Below are 19,209 nucleotides of genomic sequence, written 5' to 3'. Positions count from 1 at the left end.
CTGAAAGCCGCATATACCATAGAGACCAAGCCACATCAGATTAGAGTTGGACCCACAAGAATTACCTGTAAGGTGCAATCTACTCTCTCCACCAACGGTCAAAATCGTTATCCCAAAACCTCATCCACTTCCTCTCATTCCCTCCACTCATTTCCACTTGCTACTTCCATGGCAATAGAGATTGATTAGAGAATCCCAACCCAACACAACACACTGACATGAGAACAAGATAAGACCTTCCCAATCAAAAAACCACCTCAAAATTAAGCAACCAAAACTCCATTGCAACACCAACAACAACAATGTCTTGCTCCAACCTCACCATGTTGGTGTCTTCCAAGCCTTCTTCTCTATCTGATGCCTCTAACCTCTCCTTCCGTTCTATCCACCTCAACCCTTTTCAGCTCCCTTCACAAAACTCACCCCCTTCACGCATCTCTGTTTCCCCTGTTCAGTGTGGCCTCAGAGAGCTCAGAACCCGTATAGAATCCGTGAAGAACACCCAGAAAATCACAGAGGCAATGAAGCTTGTGGCTGCTGCAAAAGTCAGAAGAGCTCAAGAAGCTGTTGTCAATGGAAGACCCTTCTCAGAGACCCTCGTTGAAGTCCTCTACAGCATCAACGAGCAGCTCCAAACTGAAGATGTCGACGTCCCTCTCACCAAGATCAGACCTGTGAAGAAGGTTGCCCTGGTCGTCTGCACAGGAGATCGTGGACTCTGCGGTGGATTCAACAACTTCATCTTGAAGAAAGCGGAGGCCAGAATCAAAGAGTTGAAGGAACTTGGTCTCGAGTACACCATCATCAGTGTCGGCAAAAAGGGTAACTCTTACTTCATTCGTAGACCTTACATTCCAGTTGATAGATTTCTTGAAGGTGGCACGCTTCCCACTGCCAAAGAGGCTCAAGCTATTGCAGATGATGTTTTCTCACTGTTTGTGAGTGAGGAGGTTGATAAGGTTGAGCTCTTGTACACAAAGTTTGTGTCGTTGGTGAAATCAGACCCTGTGATTCATACTCTGCTTCCTCTGTCACCGAAGGGAGAAATCTGTGACATCAATGGGAACTGTGTGGATGCTGCTGAGGATGAGTTGTTCAGGTTGACAACCAAGGAAGGGAAGTTGACTGTGGAGAGAGATACCATTAGGACTAAAACTGCAGATTTCTCACCGATTTTGCAGTTTGAGCAGGACCCTGTTCAGATCCTTGATGCTCTGCTTCCTCTGTATTTGAACAGTCAAGTGTTGAGGGCGTTGCAGGAGTCACTGGCGAGTGAGCTTGCTGCGCGAATGAGCGCGATGAGTAATGCGAGTGATAATGCTAGTGACTTGAAGAAGAGCTTGTCAACTGTGTATAACAGGCAGCGTCAGGCGAAGATCACAGGAGAAATTCTGGAAATTGTTGCTGGTGCTAATGCTCTTGAATAGAACAGAACAGAACAGAACACTCTTCTTCTCTCTGTCTCATGATCCATGCTTGGATTTCTTTGTAGGTATTGTTGTTATAATGATGAATACTTTACATTCTACTGTGTTTGTTTAAGACTGTTGTGTAATTTTCACAATCTTTTCCAGATGTGCAAACTTTGTGCGCGAGGAAAACTGCAATTCAATCTAAACGGACTCTGTTTTTGTTCTCTCCTTTTTCTCTCTTCTAAATTATATATATGTAATAATTGATCAATATAGTGATTCAGAGTGTTAGCTCTGTTGATTTGTTCTCACTTGTGCCATAGAAATAGTTAATGATTGTGCTTCTAAAGTGGTGTTTCAGTTCTTATGAATCACAAAATGTTCCATTGCAATGTGGTGTTTTGTGTTAGATACTTCTGTAAATACATGAACAACCAGGGAAACTGACACATATCATCATAAACATGAACTAAGCATGCATTGATGTATGACGAAAACAATAATCAAAGATTAATCATCTTACATGTAAGATATAGCCTATAGGTAGTAAGTAATAGAAAATATTCTATATAAATGGGTTACTAGCAAAACTGATCTTCCAGGATCCGAGCGAGATGTTGAGAATGTCCTCACAAAATTAGAGAGAAAATCTCAAAATCTACAAGAGCAATGAGAAAGCAAATGAGTTGTTTGAATAACATGTAGTGTGACCAAGCCTAATTGCAATGGTTGTCTAATTATTTGCAAAGGTTGTTAATTGTTTGGCCGTCTGTCAATTAGGTGAAGTTAGTGAAGAAAGGTTGTTAATCAAACTTGAAAGTTGTTAATGGTTGTTAATCACACTCCGAGGTTGCTAACCATTATACTGCAAAGGTTGTTAATGGTTGTCTAATTAACTGCAAAGGTTGTTAATCAAACCTGAAAGTGCGTCTACAATGAGGTCTTAAGTGAAGAAAGTGCGTCTACAAACTCAATGTGAAGAGTTTGCATCCTTGCGTATAAGCGAGTCTGAGTCTATTTCGGATTTTAGCGGTAGAATGATGGTGGTTGTGAACAAAATCAAACCCTATGAAGAAAAGGTGGAAGATATTAGTGTCGTAGAGAAGATTCTTCGCTTTGTTAACCACATAATTGAAGAGTCGAAGAATTTAGGCACATTGACGGTAGATCAATTGGTGAGTTCACTTCATTCTTCATACTCATACATATGAAGAAATGTTCAAAATGAGACATGCCGAGTTTTTGGAGCATGTCCTCGAAGTCTAAGCTTCTTTGAAGAAAAATGAAGGAAAAAAAAAAGTTAAAGATGATGTGGACGTGGACGAAGGCAAGGAAGATGAGAGTAGAAGGATTCTTGTTGATAATACATATGCATGCGCTAGAGCTTGCTAAGAATTCAGTCCAATGTATGTTCTTCCAATGAAATCCCTAACTCTCGAGAGAAAATTGAGTTTACCAACTAACTTTTTGACGCAGAAAGCATATAATGAGGGAAACGGACTTCACTTGCTTCACCTGCATGTCTTCTTCTTTTATTGCAAGTTCAGAATCCGTCCGTGACCATAATTAAAACTTCATAAATTAATTTATGATTCAAATGAAGAATTTGGCACAAACCTCCACACCAATAATTGTGTATTCAATACTATATTGTCACCACGTACTCATTTAAGTGCGCCAATTAAAAATGTACATAAATGATTTAAAAAAAAATGAAAAAGTATTTTAAAATCTTTTGTCAATTCTATTTATTATAAATATAACATAGTTTTTTTTGGTAAATCAAAAAGATAAAGGCTTAATTGCAACTTTGGTCCCTGACGTTCACCAATTCCATGATTTTAGTTCCCCACCTAATTTAATTACACAGATGGTCCCTGACTTTGCTGGCAATATGCAACGTTGGTCCTACCATTTGTTTGTTAATGGAGGAGGTTTACGTGGATGGTCACTTAGCTGATGTGAAAATTGAATTGGAGAGAGAAATAGACCAGCAACTGATTCAACCTTCTACCTCGCCTCTAGGGACTCGTTCGTTCTTTATCTCTTTCCTTTTCGCTCAATCTCAAGCTTCGAAACATCTTCCTCACAGTGCTCTGTTTTTTAAGAAGGAAGAGGGTAGAAGATGTCTCACGTGCAACTCACGTGCTTCCCCCTCACTTCAGTCCTTCTTTCTCTCTCCAATTGGACATCGACGTAAGCCTCCTTCGTTAAAAAATAAACGACATGACCAACATTGCAGACGAGCGGCAAAGTCAGGGACCATCCGTATAATTAAATTAAGTGGGGGACTAAAATTATGGAATTGGTAAACGTCAGGGACTAAAGTTGCAATTAAGCCAAAGATAAATTGCCCTCTTCAGAGATTGATCATTGAACATCCCCACCATAACTCATATGTCCCATAACTCTTATCACTTGAGCTATCATTTGGGGACAAAAAATATAACATAGTGAGTAACTATAGAATTATTTATAAGAAATAAAATAAATCATGAAAACTTTAAGGTACTTATCTTAAATATTATTATTAGGATTATGAGTGATTTAGATAACACATGGAATAAAACATACTAAACGAGAAAAAAAAACTTTTAAATGAAATAACCACTTTTTAGGAATGAAACAAAAATGTCCATAGTAGTTATAATGTTTGTAATTTTAATTTGCAAAAGAATCAAAAATAAAAAAAAAAAGGCTTAAAAGCATTTCTTGCCCCTGATGTATCATGTTTGTGCAAAAGACACCCCCCATCTATTTTTGTCTATGTTTGTACCCTCAATGATACTGAAAAGTGTAACGGGTACCCCTCCGTCACTTTGACGTTAAAAAATTAACGGAAGGGGCTGATGTGGATTTTTTTTTTTTAGAAATGCCACGTGGAAATTACGTTTTAAATTAGGAAAAAATTGTGAGGGAGATTCGAACCCAAGCCTCAAAAGTGGCAAAACCAGAACCTAACCATGTGAGCTACATAGAGACTTGTAATATTTATCAACACAATTTTATTTATACCATTTATTTCTTCACAAAATTCTTCTAAAAATCACCAAAATTGATGGGATAAAAAAATGGGGTTTCAGCAGTTGCGATTAGAATTTGAAGGTCAAAAACGAAATCTAAACACCGTATGTGAAGCTTTCTGAAACAAAACCTTGGTAGGATTAAGAAGACTTGGAGAAGTGGACACAACGTCATTGGCAAACCCTACGCCGTCGACGCCAAGCCCCGCTCCGCCGCCATGTCCGGATTCGAAACGGATCAGCCAGGGGGTTGAGGTGTCAAGGCTATGCGAGATGTCGAGGCTCTGCGACTGCGTCGCGGGTTTCGAGCTTGTCGATGGTGATGGGTGGGGTTCCGGTGTCTATTCTGTAGGCTATCGGCGTTAAGGAACGTGTGATCAAAGTGAGGGTTTCGCAGATCTGGATGAAAGGGATGGTTTGTGCGGAATGGATCGAGTCATAAGGTTTTGGCTTTTGTTGTTGTGGTTTTGAGTGCGGTGGTGATGACGTTGTTGGTGTTGGTAAGAGGAGGAGGTTGAAGAAGAAGGGTGTTGGAGGAAGATGGGTTTGTTCCTGTGTTGAATTTGAAGATATTTTCTTACCATGAGCTTCAAATTGGCCACTAGGGGGTTGAAATTGGTTATTTTGATCTCTATGCCCAAATTTAACATAAAGGGTATGGATTTTGATCCCTGCCCAGATTTAGGATAAAGGATGAATTGAAGAGGCGTCTCTCCTTGATTGATGGGGATTACTGGACAGATGAAGAGGTGAAAAATTGCAACGGGTGGTTCCGAGCATCATTTGGCTATGCATCAATTTAATCTGAAAAGTTCATACGCTGTACCTAATCATTCTTTTGTTCTTTTGATGAATTTCCTTATAGCTAGCTATCACATGGTTCCTTCTGTAGTATTTGAACCACTTTCTCTCACCCTTTTTGCTTTGCTGGGTTGCTTCATTTTGCTTCGGTAATTTGGTTGTTAAATGTAATGGGGGAGGAGAGATAGTAGTGTGAAAGGGGAAGGAGAAGAATTTTGTGAAGAAATAAATGGTATAAATAAAATTGTGTTGATAAATATTACAAGTCTCTATGTAGCTCACATGGTTAGGTTCTGGTTTTGCCACTTTTGAGGCTTGAGTTCGAATCTCCCTCACAATTTTTTCCTAATTTAAAACGTAATTTCCACGTGGCATTTCCAAGAAATAAAAAAAATCCACATCAGCCCCTTCCGTTAATTTTTTAACGTCAGAGTGACGGAGGGGTACCCGTTACACTTTTCAGTATCATTGAGGGTACAAACATAGACAAAAATAGATGGGGGGTGTCTTTTGCACAAACATGATACATCAGGGGCAAGAAATGCTTTTAAACCAAAAAAAAAAAAAAAGGAATGCTCTTTTCATGTTATAATTGATATGCTAACTTTTGTACTTTCTCTTCAACATCAATTTCATTCCCTAGAATATACCCTCAATAGTACCCATCTCTCTCAACAAAATCATTTTTTATTATTAACCTACTAAAAATTTTGCTTTTTTTTTTCCTTCTCCAAGGAGATGAATGAAATAAAATAGAAAATTCACTTATGACTTATGAGTGAACCCTAAATGCAAGAAAATAGAGAAAAAATTGAGAGGGAAATGATATAAAATGAAAGAGTTGCATTGCAGCTAATACATGAGTACATGACGACAAGAAAATTGGACATAGATTCAATCTTACAATAACCACTCAAAACACTAGTAATCTAGGAGCGTTGGATGTGTTGTCGTTTACAGAATGGATGAAGCTGTTGTAATAAACTTGACTCAGAAAGAGAAAGAGAAAGTGCATCAAATTCAATATACACATGTGGCTCAGACTTGGATGGTTCAATTCATTTCAAACTCTTCAAACAGATTGGCACCGCCGATAATAACGTTTGTTGTTTTATGCAGTAGTATTATTTTATGATTTTTGGTTGGCACACAGATTCAGAAGCAGAGCTTAATTGGATCACTCACTCACTCACCCACCATTGAAGAAACAAGTGAGTGAAGAACAAAGATGAACAAGTGATGATTTCAATCATCAAATGCTAATATAGAAACCAGCACAGTGATTAGCAGCTAAGTATGGAGATGTCATCTTTGCCATTAAACCTTAAAACCACGTTCCCTGACAGAGGCGGCGGTTGTTTGAAGCTCCCGCCGTTTTCTGGGTTCTTCCTTCGTCATCCAGTAACAGCTTCAACTAGCTACCAAGTAATTTATCTGCTTCGATAATTTTTATTTTTTTTTAATTTTAAACATTTTTGCTGGGATTTTTTGGTGTACTTTGTTGCTCTCGGCTCTTAAAGGTTTGAACTTTGGATGATTCGGGTTCAAACAATCACTTTTAACGAGACGGGCACCGACCCGTTGAGTTTAAGCTTGGATTAATATGATGGAACTGTAAATTTCTTTTTATTTTTTATTTTTGGGTTTCAGAGTTCAGGGTGCAAGGCAGGTTGGGGTGGTTTCTGCGTCAAGGCTAGTAGTGCAGGTTTATTTTTTCATTTTTCTTTTTATGTTTGTTGTGTTGGAATCATGAGGTGATTGCTGCTATGAATTTAGGAATTTATTATTTAGTTTTTATGTTTTGGTAGATTTTTCTAGGAGGAGACAGCAGAAGAAGGTGTCAATTGCAAGGCCTAAGGATTCTGCTCCCAAGGGTTTTGCCCCAAAATTACCTGTTAGAGCAAGTAGCAAGAACACCAGTAAAAAGAAAGCTAGTGTCAAGAAGGGAGATTCGTTAACTCCAACCGTTAGTGAGATTCCCGGGGATGGTAATAAACAAACACTCGATGTGAATGTGAATATTGATGATGATAACCATGGGGTTAAGAGCAACCGAGGTGAGGAAACTGGAGATGTTTCTACTGTTGATGAGGATGTTATTGTTCTCAAATCACGGGAGGGGATTTCTTACAATGGAGATGTTGGGATTGTTAATGATTCAGAGGAAAGGACATTGGACTATGCAGAAATTGATGAAAATGTTCAGGAAAAAAGTGAGGAAACAAGCACTGCTAGTGATGATAGAATAAGTGAGGAAGCTTCTCGGCTGTTGAGGTTAGAGCTGGAACAAAATTTGAGGAGGCAGGAAATAGAGAGGATTGCGGAAGAAAATCTTTCACAAGGTACCAAGATGTTTGTGTATCCTCCAGTGGTTAAACCTGGTCAAGACATAGAAGTGTATCTTAATAAGAGTCTTTCAACCCTAAGTGATGAACCAGATATTCTGATCATGGGGGCATTTAATGATTGGAGGTGGAAATCTTTTACAATAAGGATGAATAGAACGCATCTCAAGGGTGATTGGTGGTTTTGCGAAGTACATGTTCACAAAGAAGCCTACAAACTAGACTTTGTGTTCTTCAATGGACAAGATGTCTATGATAACAATGATGGCAAGGACTTTTGCATATCTGTTGAGGGTGGAATGGATGCATTAGCATTTGACGATTTCTTGCTTGAGGAGAAACGCAAAGAATTAGAAAAACTTGCTAAGGAGCAAGCTGAAAGAGAAAGACAGGCTGAAGAGCAAAGGCGAATAGAAGCAGAGAAAGCTGCGGAAGAAGCGGACAGGTCACAGGCAAGAGTGGAGGTAGAAACAAGGCGAGAAACATTGCTGCCACATGTGAAAAAGGTTGTAAAATCCATTGATAATGTTTGGTGTATTGAACCTACTGAATTCAAAGGGAAGGACTTGGTTAGGTTATATTATAACGGAGGCTCTGGTCCTCTTGCACAAGCTAAGGAAATATGGATTCATGGTGGGCATAATAATTGGAAGGATGGATTGTCAATTGTTGAAAGGCTTGTGAAATCTGTCTTAAAAGGTGGTGATTGGTGGTATGCAGATGGTATGTTTGTTTATATATCTCCTCCTCATCTTTGATTTTAGTTCATTTCCTTGAAAATTGATCTTTCACTGAAATTTAAAATAAATAAGTGAATGAATAGACAAAATGTGTGCTATGAGGTACATGTACAGAGGTGGAGTTTGACATCTCTTTAACTTAAAATGATGGCAATGCAATACGTGAATGGTATGTTTTCACAGATAGATGCTGATACATGGTTCTGAAGTAGCTTTTTTATCCATAAGAAGAATCAGAATTGAAGTGAATTGATTCTATAGATCTGCCATGTCCATCATTTAATTTAAACATGAAAAGGTTTCAGCTAAGGAGCTGGGATATTTGTGTTTATGCCCATTATTGTATTAAAAAATATTATTAGAAGTTTGAACTTTAAAAGTTACATGACCATTTCTAAATTCTACCTCATTGCTTTGGATTCCTACCACTACATTTGTTTGGCCGGCATTTCTAGTATGATGTTTACTTCTAGAATAGGGTGTAAAATCACCTCAACAACTCTTCAAGCAGTTCTAATCAGTGGCTGTTCGATTGTCAGCTAATCCAGATGAGGGATGCAATTTTTTATGATTAATTTGAAGTATACAATTTTTTTTTCATCATGCAGTTGTTGTACCCGACCGAGCTCTTGTCCTGGATTGGGTGTTTGCCGATGGTCCACCTCAAAATGCAGTTGTGTATGATAACAACCAGTTACAAGATTTCCATGCTATTGTCCCTATAGCTGCACTTGATGAACAGTATTGGGCTGAGGAAGAGCAGCTGATATACAGAAAACTTCAGGAGGATAGGAAGTTAAGAGAGGAAACAATACGTGCAAAGGTTTGTTCTTGCTTGAGATGACTTCCTAAATGGCAATATTGAGGCGCTACCTAAGATACTTGTCAATCATAACGATAATCTTTTCAGTAATCTATCAATCTTTCTTATGCCCCTTCATGTAAATATACACAGAAAGACAGACATTGTGTTTTTTAAAAGAGTAAGCCCTGAAGTTGGTCCTTGAAAGTTACAATAAGGAAAATGAAAATTCGAAAAAAAGGATTAAAAGAATAGACATTTATTATTTAAAACTGAAAGAAAATGGAGAATGGAATTATCCCTAAGGGATCCATTCCGCCTTCGAAGGATCTTTCCTTTCTCTCTCAAACTATCAGTCGTGCAAAATCTCTATAATTTCGTTTCCCCTATTTATTTACCCAATCCCCTCCTACTACTAACTAACTGCTTTAACAGCTCCTAACTACTATAAAATCCCCGAACTAATTTTCCCATCTCTTACATCCTAACACATCACTACATCTGTCCTTAAAAAACTGGTCACTAAGTTAGTCCCTCAAAAGTGTAAAATGTTACCATATTAGTTTTGCGATTTTTTCTCACCAAATTAGTCTGTTAAAGATCTAAAATGTTACCATATATGTCCTTATGAAGGACTCAAGTGGTGAATCAGAAGGACTAATTTGGTTGTATGGGAGGAGGGATTTGGTGATGAATTAAATTTCTTACGGACTAATCTGGTGAACAAATTTTTGGAAGAATAATGTGGTAATGTTTTAGATCTTGAAGGAACTAATTCGATAACAAATATTTTTGGAGGACTAATGTGATGTTGCATGTTGACAACCAATGTTAAACTTTGTTGAAATCTTAATGACATGGATCAATGATGTGATAGTTTTAAGAAATCATGTCATAACTTCTGAGAAATAACACTGACTCGAGGGCTTACTCTAATGGTGCAATCACAATGTGTGGAGGATAAGTTCACCTTTTTTCTTTAGTCAGGTCTATAGTTGAAATTCTTTTGTTCAGAGCAGGGTTTCAGATTGATCCCTTAAACTGTTTGCCTAAATCCTGCTCTACTCACTCAGGTCTTTCTTTTTGGAAGAAAATGATTAACATAGCTACTAATGCAATATTGTTGATTTAATCCTATTCTGGTGACAGGCTGCAAAAACAGCAAAGATGAAAGCTGAAACAAAGGAAAAAACTTTGAAAACATTTTTGCTGTCTCAAAAGCATATTGTCTTTACCGAGCCTCTTGATGTTCAAGCAGGGAGCATAGTGACAGTATTTTACAATCCCTCCAACACAAATCTAAATGGAAAACCTGAGGTTTGGTTTAGATGCTCATTTAATCGTTGGTCTCATCGCATTGGCCCATTGCCACCTCAGAGAATGTTGCCTGCAGATAATGGCACTCATGTCAAAGCCTCTGGTGAGTCTCTCGTTCAGTTTTACATTTCATAGATGATTAAAGTCATTAGACCACAGAATTCTTGCAATTAGCAACATTAAGGATTTTAATGTCTCTTTGGTTGCTTAACTTTTATTTTTTATTCTATTAAGATTTGTTTAAAGAGTGTTATTGACTTATTTCTGAAATATGCTCTGTCCTCCAAATATATTATGTTAGCACTTTTGATGTTATCACCATATATGATGCGCTATTATGTTACCATATTAATGGTCTTTCTATTGAATGAATTGTTGTGCTACCCTACCAATTTGTATTCTGTGTGTGGATAATGCTATTTAAATAACACTCAAGGAGAAAAAAGGCAACAACAAGTGTCAGAACCTCCCAATTACATGTAGATTTGTTCATATTGAGAAGTCCCACATTGACGAGAGATATGACCAAAATAGTCCTTTTATAGGGTAGAGCAATCTTCATCCATGAGCTAGCTTTTGGGGTAAAGTAAGCACTATCCCAAATTCTAAGATGGGATCAGTCTATCCTAGATCTGTTTATTGGAGAGCATACATATATGACATGAGCCACCCGCAAATGTTCATCCCTGCAAATTCCACATTCTAGATGCCCAGTCTTGGGTGTGAGGGGTGTGTAATGAGAAGTCTCACATTGACTAGAGATATAACCAAAATAGTTCTTATGTAGAGTAGAACAATCCTCACCCCTAAGCTAGGTTTTGGGGTAGAATTAGGCTTAACCGAAATTCTGAGAGTTCAAAAATGTTTTCATGTTGCCCATGCATAGATCTAGAGATAAATATTATGATTAGAAGTCTTAGTGAATAATGGCATCTTTAAAATGTTTTTCACGTACCATTACTCTCTGTGTCCTAAGCCTCTCGGCTGGTCTTTGATAATGCTGAGTGTTTATTGTCACCAACATTATGAAGAAAGCTGCATGGAGTTTGTGCTCTGTATCATTTATGATTGTATTCAGATTCCATCTTCACAGATCTTATATCGTTAGAAATAGCTTTTTAAGATGGATGTACTTTATAAATTTGGCATAGTTCAACTTCATACAGAACGTAGCTACTTTGTTTTCTCCAGGAAAAAAAGACATTTGGACTTTGGTCCTGAAGATTTTGTGTTTCTGCAGTTAAGGTTCCACTGGATGCATACATGATGGACTTTGTATTCTCTGAGACTGAAAGTGGTGGAGTTTTTGACAACAAATTTGGAATGGATTATCACATACCAGTTTTTGGAGGTATTGTAAAGGAACCACCTTTGCATATCATCCATATTGCTGTTGAGATGGCCCCGATTGCAAAGGTAAGCTATATTCCTTGTATTGTATCTTATCTCAATTTCATCTACATGTCTCTTCGCAGGCTTCTTTTATTGCCAAGGCTGGCATGTTTTAGGAATTTACTGTGAAGAGATTTTACTGTTTGTGCAGTGCTGTGTTAAAAAGTGGAATTTGAGATTTGGTAGGGCTGTAAATCAGCATTTTCATTTTGATGGAGGAAAAGAGAAGGGATAAAAAATAATTTCAAGTTTCAACCTTTGATGATATCTGAACTTCTGCACTTTGAAGGATATTAGCATTCAACCTTCCTTCAATATGTCAAATGTTAGAAAAGTTTCTTGAGTGAACAGAATGCAAATTTTAATAAGCTGAATTTTTTTAAGGGGTGGGGGGTATACATTAACATAACATTCCTCTGTTCTTCCCAATCTTCCTTCGTTTTCCTATATAACTCAAACCAGGAGTGCAAGAAAAGGACCAAAATTAAATGATAGGTAGGAAAAAAGACCAAAATTAAAGAGTAACAAATATGACCAGGAAGTTTATGAAATTGATTTTTGAGGTACTCCACAGGAATATTTATTTTGCTGGAGATCATAAAATATTAAGTTTTTGAGAAAATAATTTTTGTAGAGAGAGAGTCCTGCTACATTAATATATTTAAATATTTAAACATAGACAATCAAATTGCATCCTGATTTAGCTAGGCTGCTTCTGAAGGATAAATGTTTCGGCTCATCAGTTGTTATTGCCATTATTTTGTCCACAAAAAGGTTTTTAATTGTTAATTTGTTATGCAGAAGATAATTTTGAGTTATTTTAACATGTTCTTCTGTTTCTAATTGTGTTCACTTTTGGCAGGTTGGAGGCCTTGGTGATGTTGTTACTAGTCTATCCCGGGCTGTTCAGGATTTAAATCACAACGTGGATATCATTCTTCCAAAGTATGATTGTTTGAACCTTAGCAATGTAAGTTTCTATTTTCTTTTTGGTTTCTATGGTACTTCTGTTACATCTCATATTCTGCATTGCATATGTAAGGTCTATTCCTTAATTCACGGACTTTTATTGTCTGTTCCTAACCCCCTATTGAGTACAGCATGATGTTGTAATTATTATTGAGAGTGATATGTATGAACTTCAATACGAAACTTGGTGACAATCAAGGGGATGAGGGAATCAAATATTGTTTGATGGCATCTTCATGAAAGTGAATGGCTTGTTGAGCATCTGCATCAGTGGCAAGATAAAAAAGGCTATTGTTGAACACTTCCCTGATCATTTTGTTGGAAAATTGCATATGTCGTACTTGTTTCAGTTAGTTTTTTTTATTAGTTGCTAATTATATGGCTTCTAATGCAGGTAAAGGATTTTCAATTTCATAAAAACTATTTCTGGGGCGGGACTGAAATAAAAGTATGGCATGGAAATGTTGAAGGCCTCTCTGTGTACTTTTTGGAGCCTCAAAATGGGTAAAGACTTTGGTTCTTTATTGTCCTTTTCACTAACATAACAATGAAGTGCTTCTTGTGGCTAAGCTTCATACTTTATTTTGTAAAAAATCATTTTTTCACATCTACTTTCTAGGTACTGGTTAGGCTTTTAATGAATTTTAGGAAGACTTGGTACCAAACGTGAGGCCGAAATATTTCTGGGCTCGAGTTGGGTGAAGTTTATAAGTTCCATGATCTTGTAGCTGTAGTACAAAAAAATTTCTATTTAGGTATCGATATTCAGGATAAATATTTGTACAAATGGCAAGTACAACTTTTTCAGATTCTCCACAAAGTTCACAACAATGTCATCAATGCTCTTTTTTCTTTTTCTTTTAAATTTTCTTTTAGGGAGGGGGATGCATTTTTACTCTTTATGAACATTGCCATTTCCGTTAAGCTAACCTGAAAAACTTTAAATGCTTCATAAATTGAACTATGCTTTACAGATCAATATTCTTCCTACAGATTCTTTTGGGTTGGCTGTGTATATGGTCGTGCGAATGATGCAGAGAGATTTGGATTCTTTTGTCATGCCGCTCTTGAATTTCTACACCAATATGGATTTCATCCTGTAAGACATATAATTTGACTGTGATTAAGCTGTTTATTTGATTCTATTTTTGTATATAAAGCTGCTGATTTTATGATTTTCGAGAAACATTTATTTTCCTGACATAAGAATGGAACTTAAACTGTCTCTTCTTTGGATGATAACTCAATGTTTTCTGCCATCCCACTAGACCCAAAAGCACAATATTTACGCAATTTTTATTTGAGTGAGCAGTACAAAGTTGGAACAGTAATGACTATTGTAGATACATGCGTATTTTCATTCATATGAGACCTAACACCCTGTACATATAACAACCACCAACATTCCATGAGAAACGTATATCAGTCTAAATATGCAAGTAGAAACCACCTTTCCAAGTGCTCAGCTTTCGTACTTGAGTATTCCCTATCAGATTGTTGCGTTTACCTAAATTTGCATGCAGCCTTCAGGTTTAACAATGTATATTATCACACCTTTTTGGAATAGAAAAACATTTTAATTTAGTTGTTCTCTCTAAGAATGTATTGTAATTGGCTCTTACCAATGATCAGGATATCATCCACTGCCATGATTGGTCAAGTGCTCCCGTTGCATGGCTATTTAAAGATAGTTATACAGAGTATGGTCTTAGTAAGGCTCGAGTTGTCTTCACAATTCATAACCTTGAATTTGGAGCCAACTTCATTGCAAAAGCGTTGGCATGTGCAGACAAGGCTACAACTGTAAGTGTTGGTTATGATCTAAATTATTCGATCTGTTATTTTAGTTATCATTAACTAACTATTCCAAAAACCTAAGTTGTTAGATGAAAGCACACAAGTGGTCTAGAGTTCGATTTTTACTACCCTCAGTTTATTCTAATAAAATGTTGAATTTCAACACAAGGTAGATGATGGGGGCGAGACATTATCGATGCTTCAAGCCCAAATGACTCTTGTGTGAGGGGCATTTTAGAAGTATAGCATAAAATTATTCAGTTCTCTTTACCTAAAAGCTTATGTTTTCAGGATGAATGGTTCATGACATTAGTAATACTTTTTTGTATAGTACATGCCCTTTTTAATGGGGTTTGTCTACTAGATATGTTGATAGATTAGGCATTTCCATTGATTTTCTCTCTATTTTTATGGTTATTTTTTGTTTTAATCTTTAGTTCAATTTCATTGAAATTGTTCTTTTCTTATTTATTCTTTCTAGCAATTCCCATGTCTCTTTCTTGGGTTCCTAAGAGACTCACTTGAATGTTCACTGATGGAAATTTTCTGGCAAGCAATTACAAACGTTAGTAACTAAAACATCTCCAAATCCACAAAGAAAAATATTTGGAACCACTAAACCACATTAATTTTTTGGATATCCAAAAAAATAATAAAAAGGTGGAGTGAAAATTGAGGATGGTGTCCATCATCAGTCATCACCATGGATAATTCATCATGGCGGGGTTAATTAGTGAGATAGGAGAAATGACCACTGGTATGATTCACAATGGGAGGCTGGTATGAATCACTGGCTAATTCATCAATACTCTGGAGCAGTCGGGGCCAAACTCCTTTGTAGCGTTTCTTAAGAATTTGAGTGGAGCTTAAACTTCATCTGTATGCTTAAAATCTAATGTCAAACGAATATTCCCCTTCATAATATAATGTTATAGAATTGTGACCCCTGATAGAGTTTCGGATGTTCAACTGAATCAGTTATTTGAAAGGAAGATATTGTGATTTTTGCATCTTTATCATAACCTAAATTTCTATTATGGAATAAGGATTCTTCTCATTTATGTTTGGCAGGTCTCCCCCACTTATGCAAGGGAGGTTGCTGGGAATCCTGCAGTTGCTTCCAATCATCACAAATTCCATGGTATAATAAATGGAATTGACCCAGATATATGGGACCCGGATAATGATAACTTCATTCCTGTAAGTTAGCATATGCCCAGATCTTTCTGTCTTTTCTTACATATCTATGTGGTATAAAGTTACATAAGTTAAGTCTCAACATTGTGACTGCTTGATAACCGATGTCTACTAGCTAAAATTAGGCAATTCAGTTTGGAGAATTACTGACAAACTGATTTTATTTTCACTTTTTACCTCCACCGGATAAGATACTGTATTGACAGGCTCCGTCCTATATCAGTTCTTATCTATGCCCCTAAAATAATGCAACTGATTACAGTGAAGATACTTACATCGTCTTTATTCTGTAGCTTTGTGAATGTTTGGAATCAATCATCAATACGAAGAACATATCGTGTTTTAGTCAACAGTGTACAACTGTACACATTGTTCCATCCTAGTTAACATATAAAAACTTAAACTACTAATTATTAAAAATGTTGGATACATGTATGCAGTTTGAGTTCTGTAATGATTGCAATTAGTCAGTAGCAGTACTCTACCCTCTATAACTGTAATCGTAGTTTTTTTTCTACTGGTTCAGTTATGACTAGCTCCAATATCACAATGTTCCAGGTACCTTACACATCAGAAAATGTTGTTGAAGGAAAAAGAGCTGCCAAGGAAGCCTTGCAACAAAAGCTTGGTTTAGAAACTGCAGACCTTCCTTTGGTAGGAGTTATTACTCGATTAACTCATCAGAAAGGGATCCATCTCATCAAACATGCCATTTGGCGTACACTAGAACGTGGTGGACAGGTCTTCCTCTTTTCTATTTTACATTTAAGTTTGCACCAACAATGCAATAGTTTTAATAGCAGATTGTTCCTTAGTATATGGATGCTAGTAGAACAAATTGTTAACAGTTCAACTTTTGTTTTTGTTATGATTTTAAAATCATTCTTGTGGTTATATTTAATAGTTCATAGTTTAAGCTTTTACCTAATTGGTTATTTGACAACTGATGTGGTATTATACTAAGTGTCTAAGTTGTTTTCATTTATGAGCTTAATCCTCTTCACCCTTTTGATAGAGATAAGCAGCCAGTTTTTGGCCTCCCATGAACAGTTTCAGGTTAAGTGGTTTAATATAAGTAACTGTACAAGATGTATAAAATCCTAGTCTTCCTCTACCTCTGATAGGGAAATTTTGTTTCAAGTTGGTGCCTGTGTTATTTATTATAAGCCAAGGGTAGAAGTCAAAGTAAAGCATGTTAATTTGTTATTTGATTCTCTTACTCAATTTTGAAAATATTTATAAATGTTGCATTGAAGTAGATGACTTAAGTATTGACTGTGAAGAGATCTGAATACAGGTTGTATTACTTGGTTCGGCTCCAGATCCCCGTATCCAAAATGATTTTGTGAATTTGGCCAATCAGTTGCACTCCTCTCATAATGGTCAGGCTAGATTTTGCCTCGCATATGATGAGCCTCTTTCACACTTGGTAATTTATGGAATTCAATCTTTGTTAACATTTTACCTACTATCTGTGCAAGTACAACATAATGGGGAACTACTGATTCATTTAAATTTTACTGTTCTAGATATATGCTGGTGCTGATTTCATTTTAGTTCCTTCAATCTTTGAGCCATGTGGACTTACTCAACTTGTTGCAATGAGATACGGTTCAATACCTGTTGTTCGAAAAACTGGAGGTTTGCACATGCTTTATTGTTCGTCAACAATATAATTCATTCAAATGATCTCTGTGACTTTCCGGCCCTGAATAATACATTGACCACCAACCGATATACTTTTTTGTCTTATAAATTTCCTTTGTTCATTATATTTGTTTTGGTTCAGCTGACTTTCATCTTGATATGATTTTGCAGGACTTTACGATACAGTATTTGATGTTGATAATGATAGGGATAGAGCACAAGCGCAAGGTCTTGAGCCAAATGGATTTAGTTTTGATGGGGCTGATGCTGGAGGTGTTGATTATGCACTCAATAGGTGAGTTATGTGTCATATGATGAGCAGGGTGGTTATATCATGAAAACTCCAATTTGCCAACAACGCAACTCCAAGGAAATAGTATATAATAGTACTAACATATGTTGGTCTGAATGGAAGAGATTCGAGTCTCTTAAACATATGATTTGGAATTAAAATTTGAAATTCATGTTGAGAAAAAATACCATAGGAAGGGGCATCCACTTTTGAACCTAGGCCATACCGGAGAGATTAGCTGGGTGAAAAGGTAGTATAGGATAAATGTAACAATAAGCATAGATAATAAAAAATTAAACCATGTTTATGAGTGGTCTATGGTCGATTTTAAAGCCTCGAAGCTTGGCTAGTTGGCTAAACATCCTTCCACACTCCTTTAGGGTTAGTAGTGGCATCACCTTAAATCTGTTGCATATATATGATTGATGTCATCATATCCATCATTAGCACATTTATCAGTTAGATGTTCCATCTCTGTATCAATGTTACAGTCAATATTGTCACTCATCACTATGGTCAGTAAAAGATAGGATTTTCTTTGCCCCCCAAATTTTTATATTTCGAATACATGATTCTTCAAACGCTGGATTTCTTGCATTGGAATTTTCATGCGGAAAGAACGGTTGGAAATGGCTATGGCATGGGCAGAGGAAACCAGAAGCATTGTGCTTTTTTGCATCTTTTGCTCGCAATGTTTATACAAACATACATGCACACATGAGCATCTGTGTTTCTAATTGCAAAATTAATTTTATGGACTCTTTCAGGGCAATATCTGCGTGGTATGATGGCCGTGATTGGTTTAACAGTTTATGCAAGAGGGTGATGGAGCAAGACTGGTCTTGGAACCGGCCTGCTCTTGACTATTTGGAGCTTTACCATGCAGCACGCAAGTTGCTATGAAATTTCAATGGACAGGAAGTGAGATGTAAATTAAGATTCATCCCCTTTGTACAGCATTAGTGGTAAGCTTTAGTCTTAAGAGTAGTTAGTTGCATATAGCGGTAAATAAGTGCAAGGTGACATCAATTTGTAGAGACGAGCCTCAAATGGTTCATTATTTTGTTGGCACGCAATAATGCAGTTAAGGTTTACTTAGTTTTGGAATGTGCTGAGAGATCATGTTTTAAATAGCTGAATTTATGAAATGCATCGCATTATAGATATGCAAGTTCTTTTGTATCACAGGTGCTGTTGTCTGGCGCTAAAAGTCACAACCACTCTTAATAGTAATTTTCTATTTTAAACAATGTATGATTGTATTTTTTGCATTTAAAGACAACAATAGATAGTAAGTAACTTCGTTACCTTCATAATTTGGTTTTCATCTTTAGTTATTGGATCAATCATCCTTTAATATATGTTCCTTTTGAGAGAAAACAAAAGGGAAAAAATGATGAGTTATGGTTGCTGCAATCATCATTTATCTACAGGCTGATGGTTTATGTTCCAATATTCTGGTTCGATTATTATGT

The 19,209-nt window shown here is 36.6% G+C and overlaps 2 protein-coding genes across 3 annotated transcripts; both read left to right on the top strand.

Annotated features, from left to right (window-relative positions):
• Nucleotides 1-161: 161 nt before the first annotated feature.
• On the top strand, nucleotides 162-1,716 carry LOC130721930 (ATP synthase gamma chain 1, chloroplastic). 2 transcript variants are annotated; one of them, XM_057572517.1, is made up of 2 exons: nucleotides 162-1,488; nucleotides 1,575-1,716. In XM_057572517.1, exon 1 carries the CDS (start codon nucleotides 303-305, stop codon nucleotides 1,425-1,427), a length of 1,125 nt encoding a protein of 374 aa, XP_057428500.1. In that variant the 5' UTR covers nucleotides 162-302; the 3' UTR covers nucleotides 1,428-1,488; nucleotides 1,575-1,716. The 2 variants fall into 2 exon arrangements, with proteins under 2 accessions (XP_057428500.1, XP_057428499.1); XM_057572516.1 differs by having other exon boundaries at nucleotides 162-1,492.
• A 4,402-nt stretch (nucleotides 1,717-6,118) lies between these two features.
• On the top strand, nucleotides 6,119-18,984 carry LOC130726572 (starch synthase 3, chloroplastic/amyloplastic-like). The gene is made up of 16 exons (XM_057577867.1): nucleotides 6,119-6,661; nucleotides 6,887-6,941; nucleotides 7,045-8,304; nucleotides 8,930-9,144; nucleotides 10,273-10,543; nucleotides 11,681-11,856; nucleotides 12,695-12,802; nucleotides 13,196-13,305; nucleotides 13,795-13,900; nucleotides 14,434-14,604; nucleotides 15,670-15,798; nucleotides 16,354-16,536; nucleotides 17,093-17,224; nucleotides 17,325-17,436; nucleotides 17,614-17,737; nucleotides 18,502-18,984. Exons 1-16 carry the CDS (start codon nucleotides 6,533-6,535, stop codon nucleotides 18,635-18,637), a joined length of 3,417 nt encoding a protein of 1,138 aa, XP_057433850.1. The 5' UTR covers nucleotides 6,119-6,532; the 3' UTR covers nucleotides 18,638-18,984.
• The last annotated feature ends 225 nt before the right edge of the window (nucleotides 18,985-19,209 follow it).

Source organism: Lotus japonicus, chromosome 6, assembly GCF_012489685.1.
Source record: "Lotus japonicus ecotype B-129 chromosome 6, LjGifu_v1.2".
NCBI classification, from domain to species: Eukaryota; Viridiplantae; Streptophyta; class Magnoliopsida; order Fabales; family Fabaceae; genus Lotus; species Lotus japonicus.
Note: the sequence above shows the minus strand (reverse complement) of the source record. Positions and strands in the feature narration are given on the sequence as shown.

Bases quoted from the DNA above. Each gene is read 5' to 3' on its own strand.
- LOC130721930 (XM_057572517.1), top strand. From the start codon at position 303: ATGTCTTGCTCCAACCTCACCATGTTGGTGTCTTCCAAGCCTTCTTCT.
- LOC130726572 (XM_057577867.1), top strand. From the start codon at position 6,533: ATGGAGATGTCATCTTTGCCATTAAACCTTAAAACCACGTTCCCTGAC. The intron at 11,857-12,694 runs GTAAGCTATATT...CACTTTTGGCAG, and splicing joins AGATGGCCCCGATTGCAAAG to GTTGGAGGCCTTGGTGATGT. The intron at 16,537-17,092 runs GTCTTCCTCTTT...ATCTGAATACAG, and splicing joins CACTAGAACGTGGTGGACAG to GTTGTATTACTTGGTTCGGC.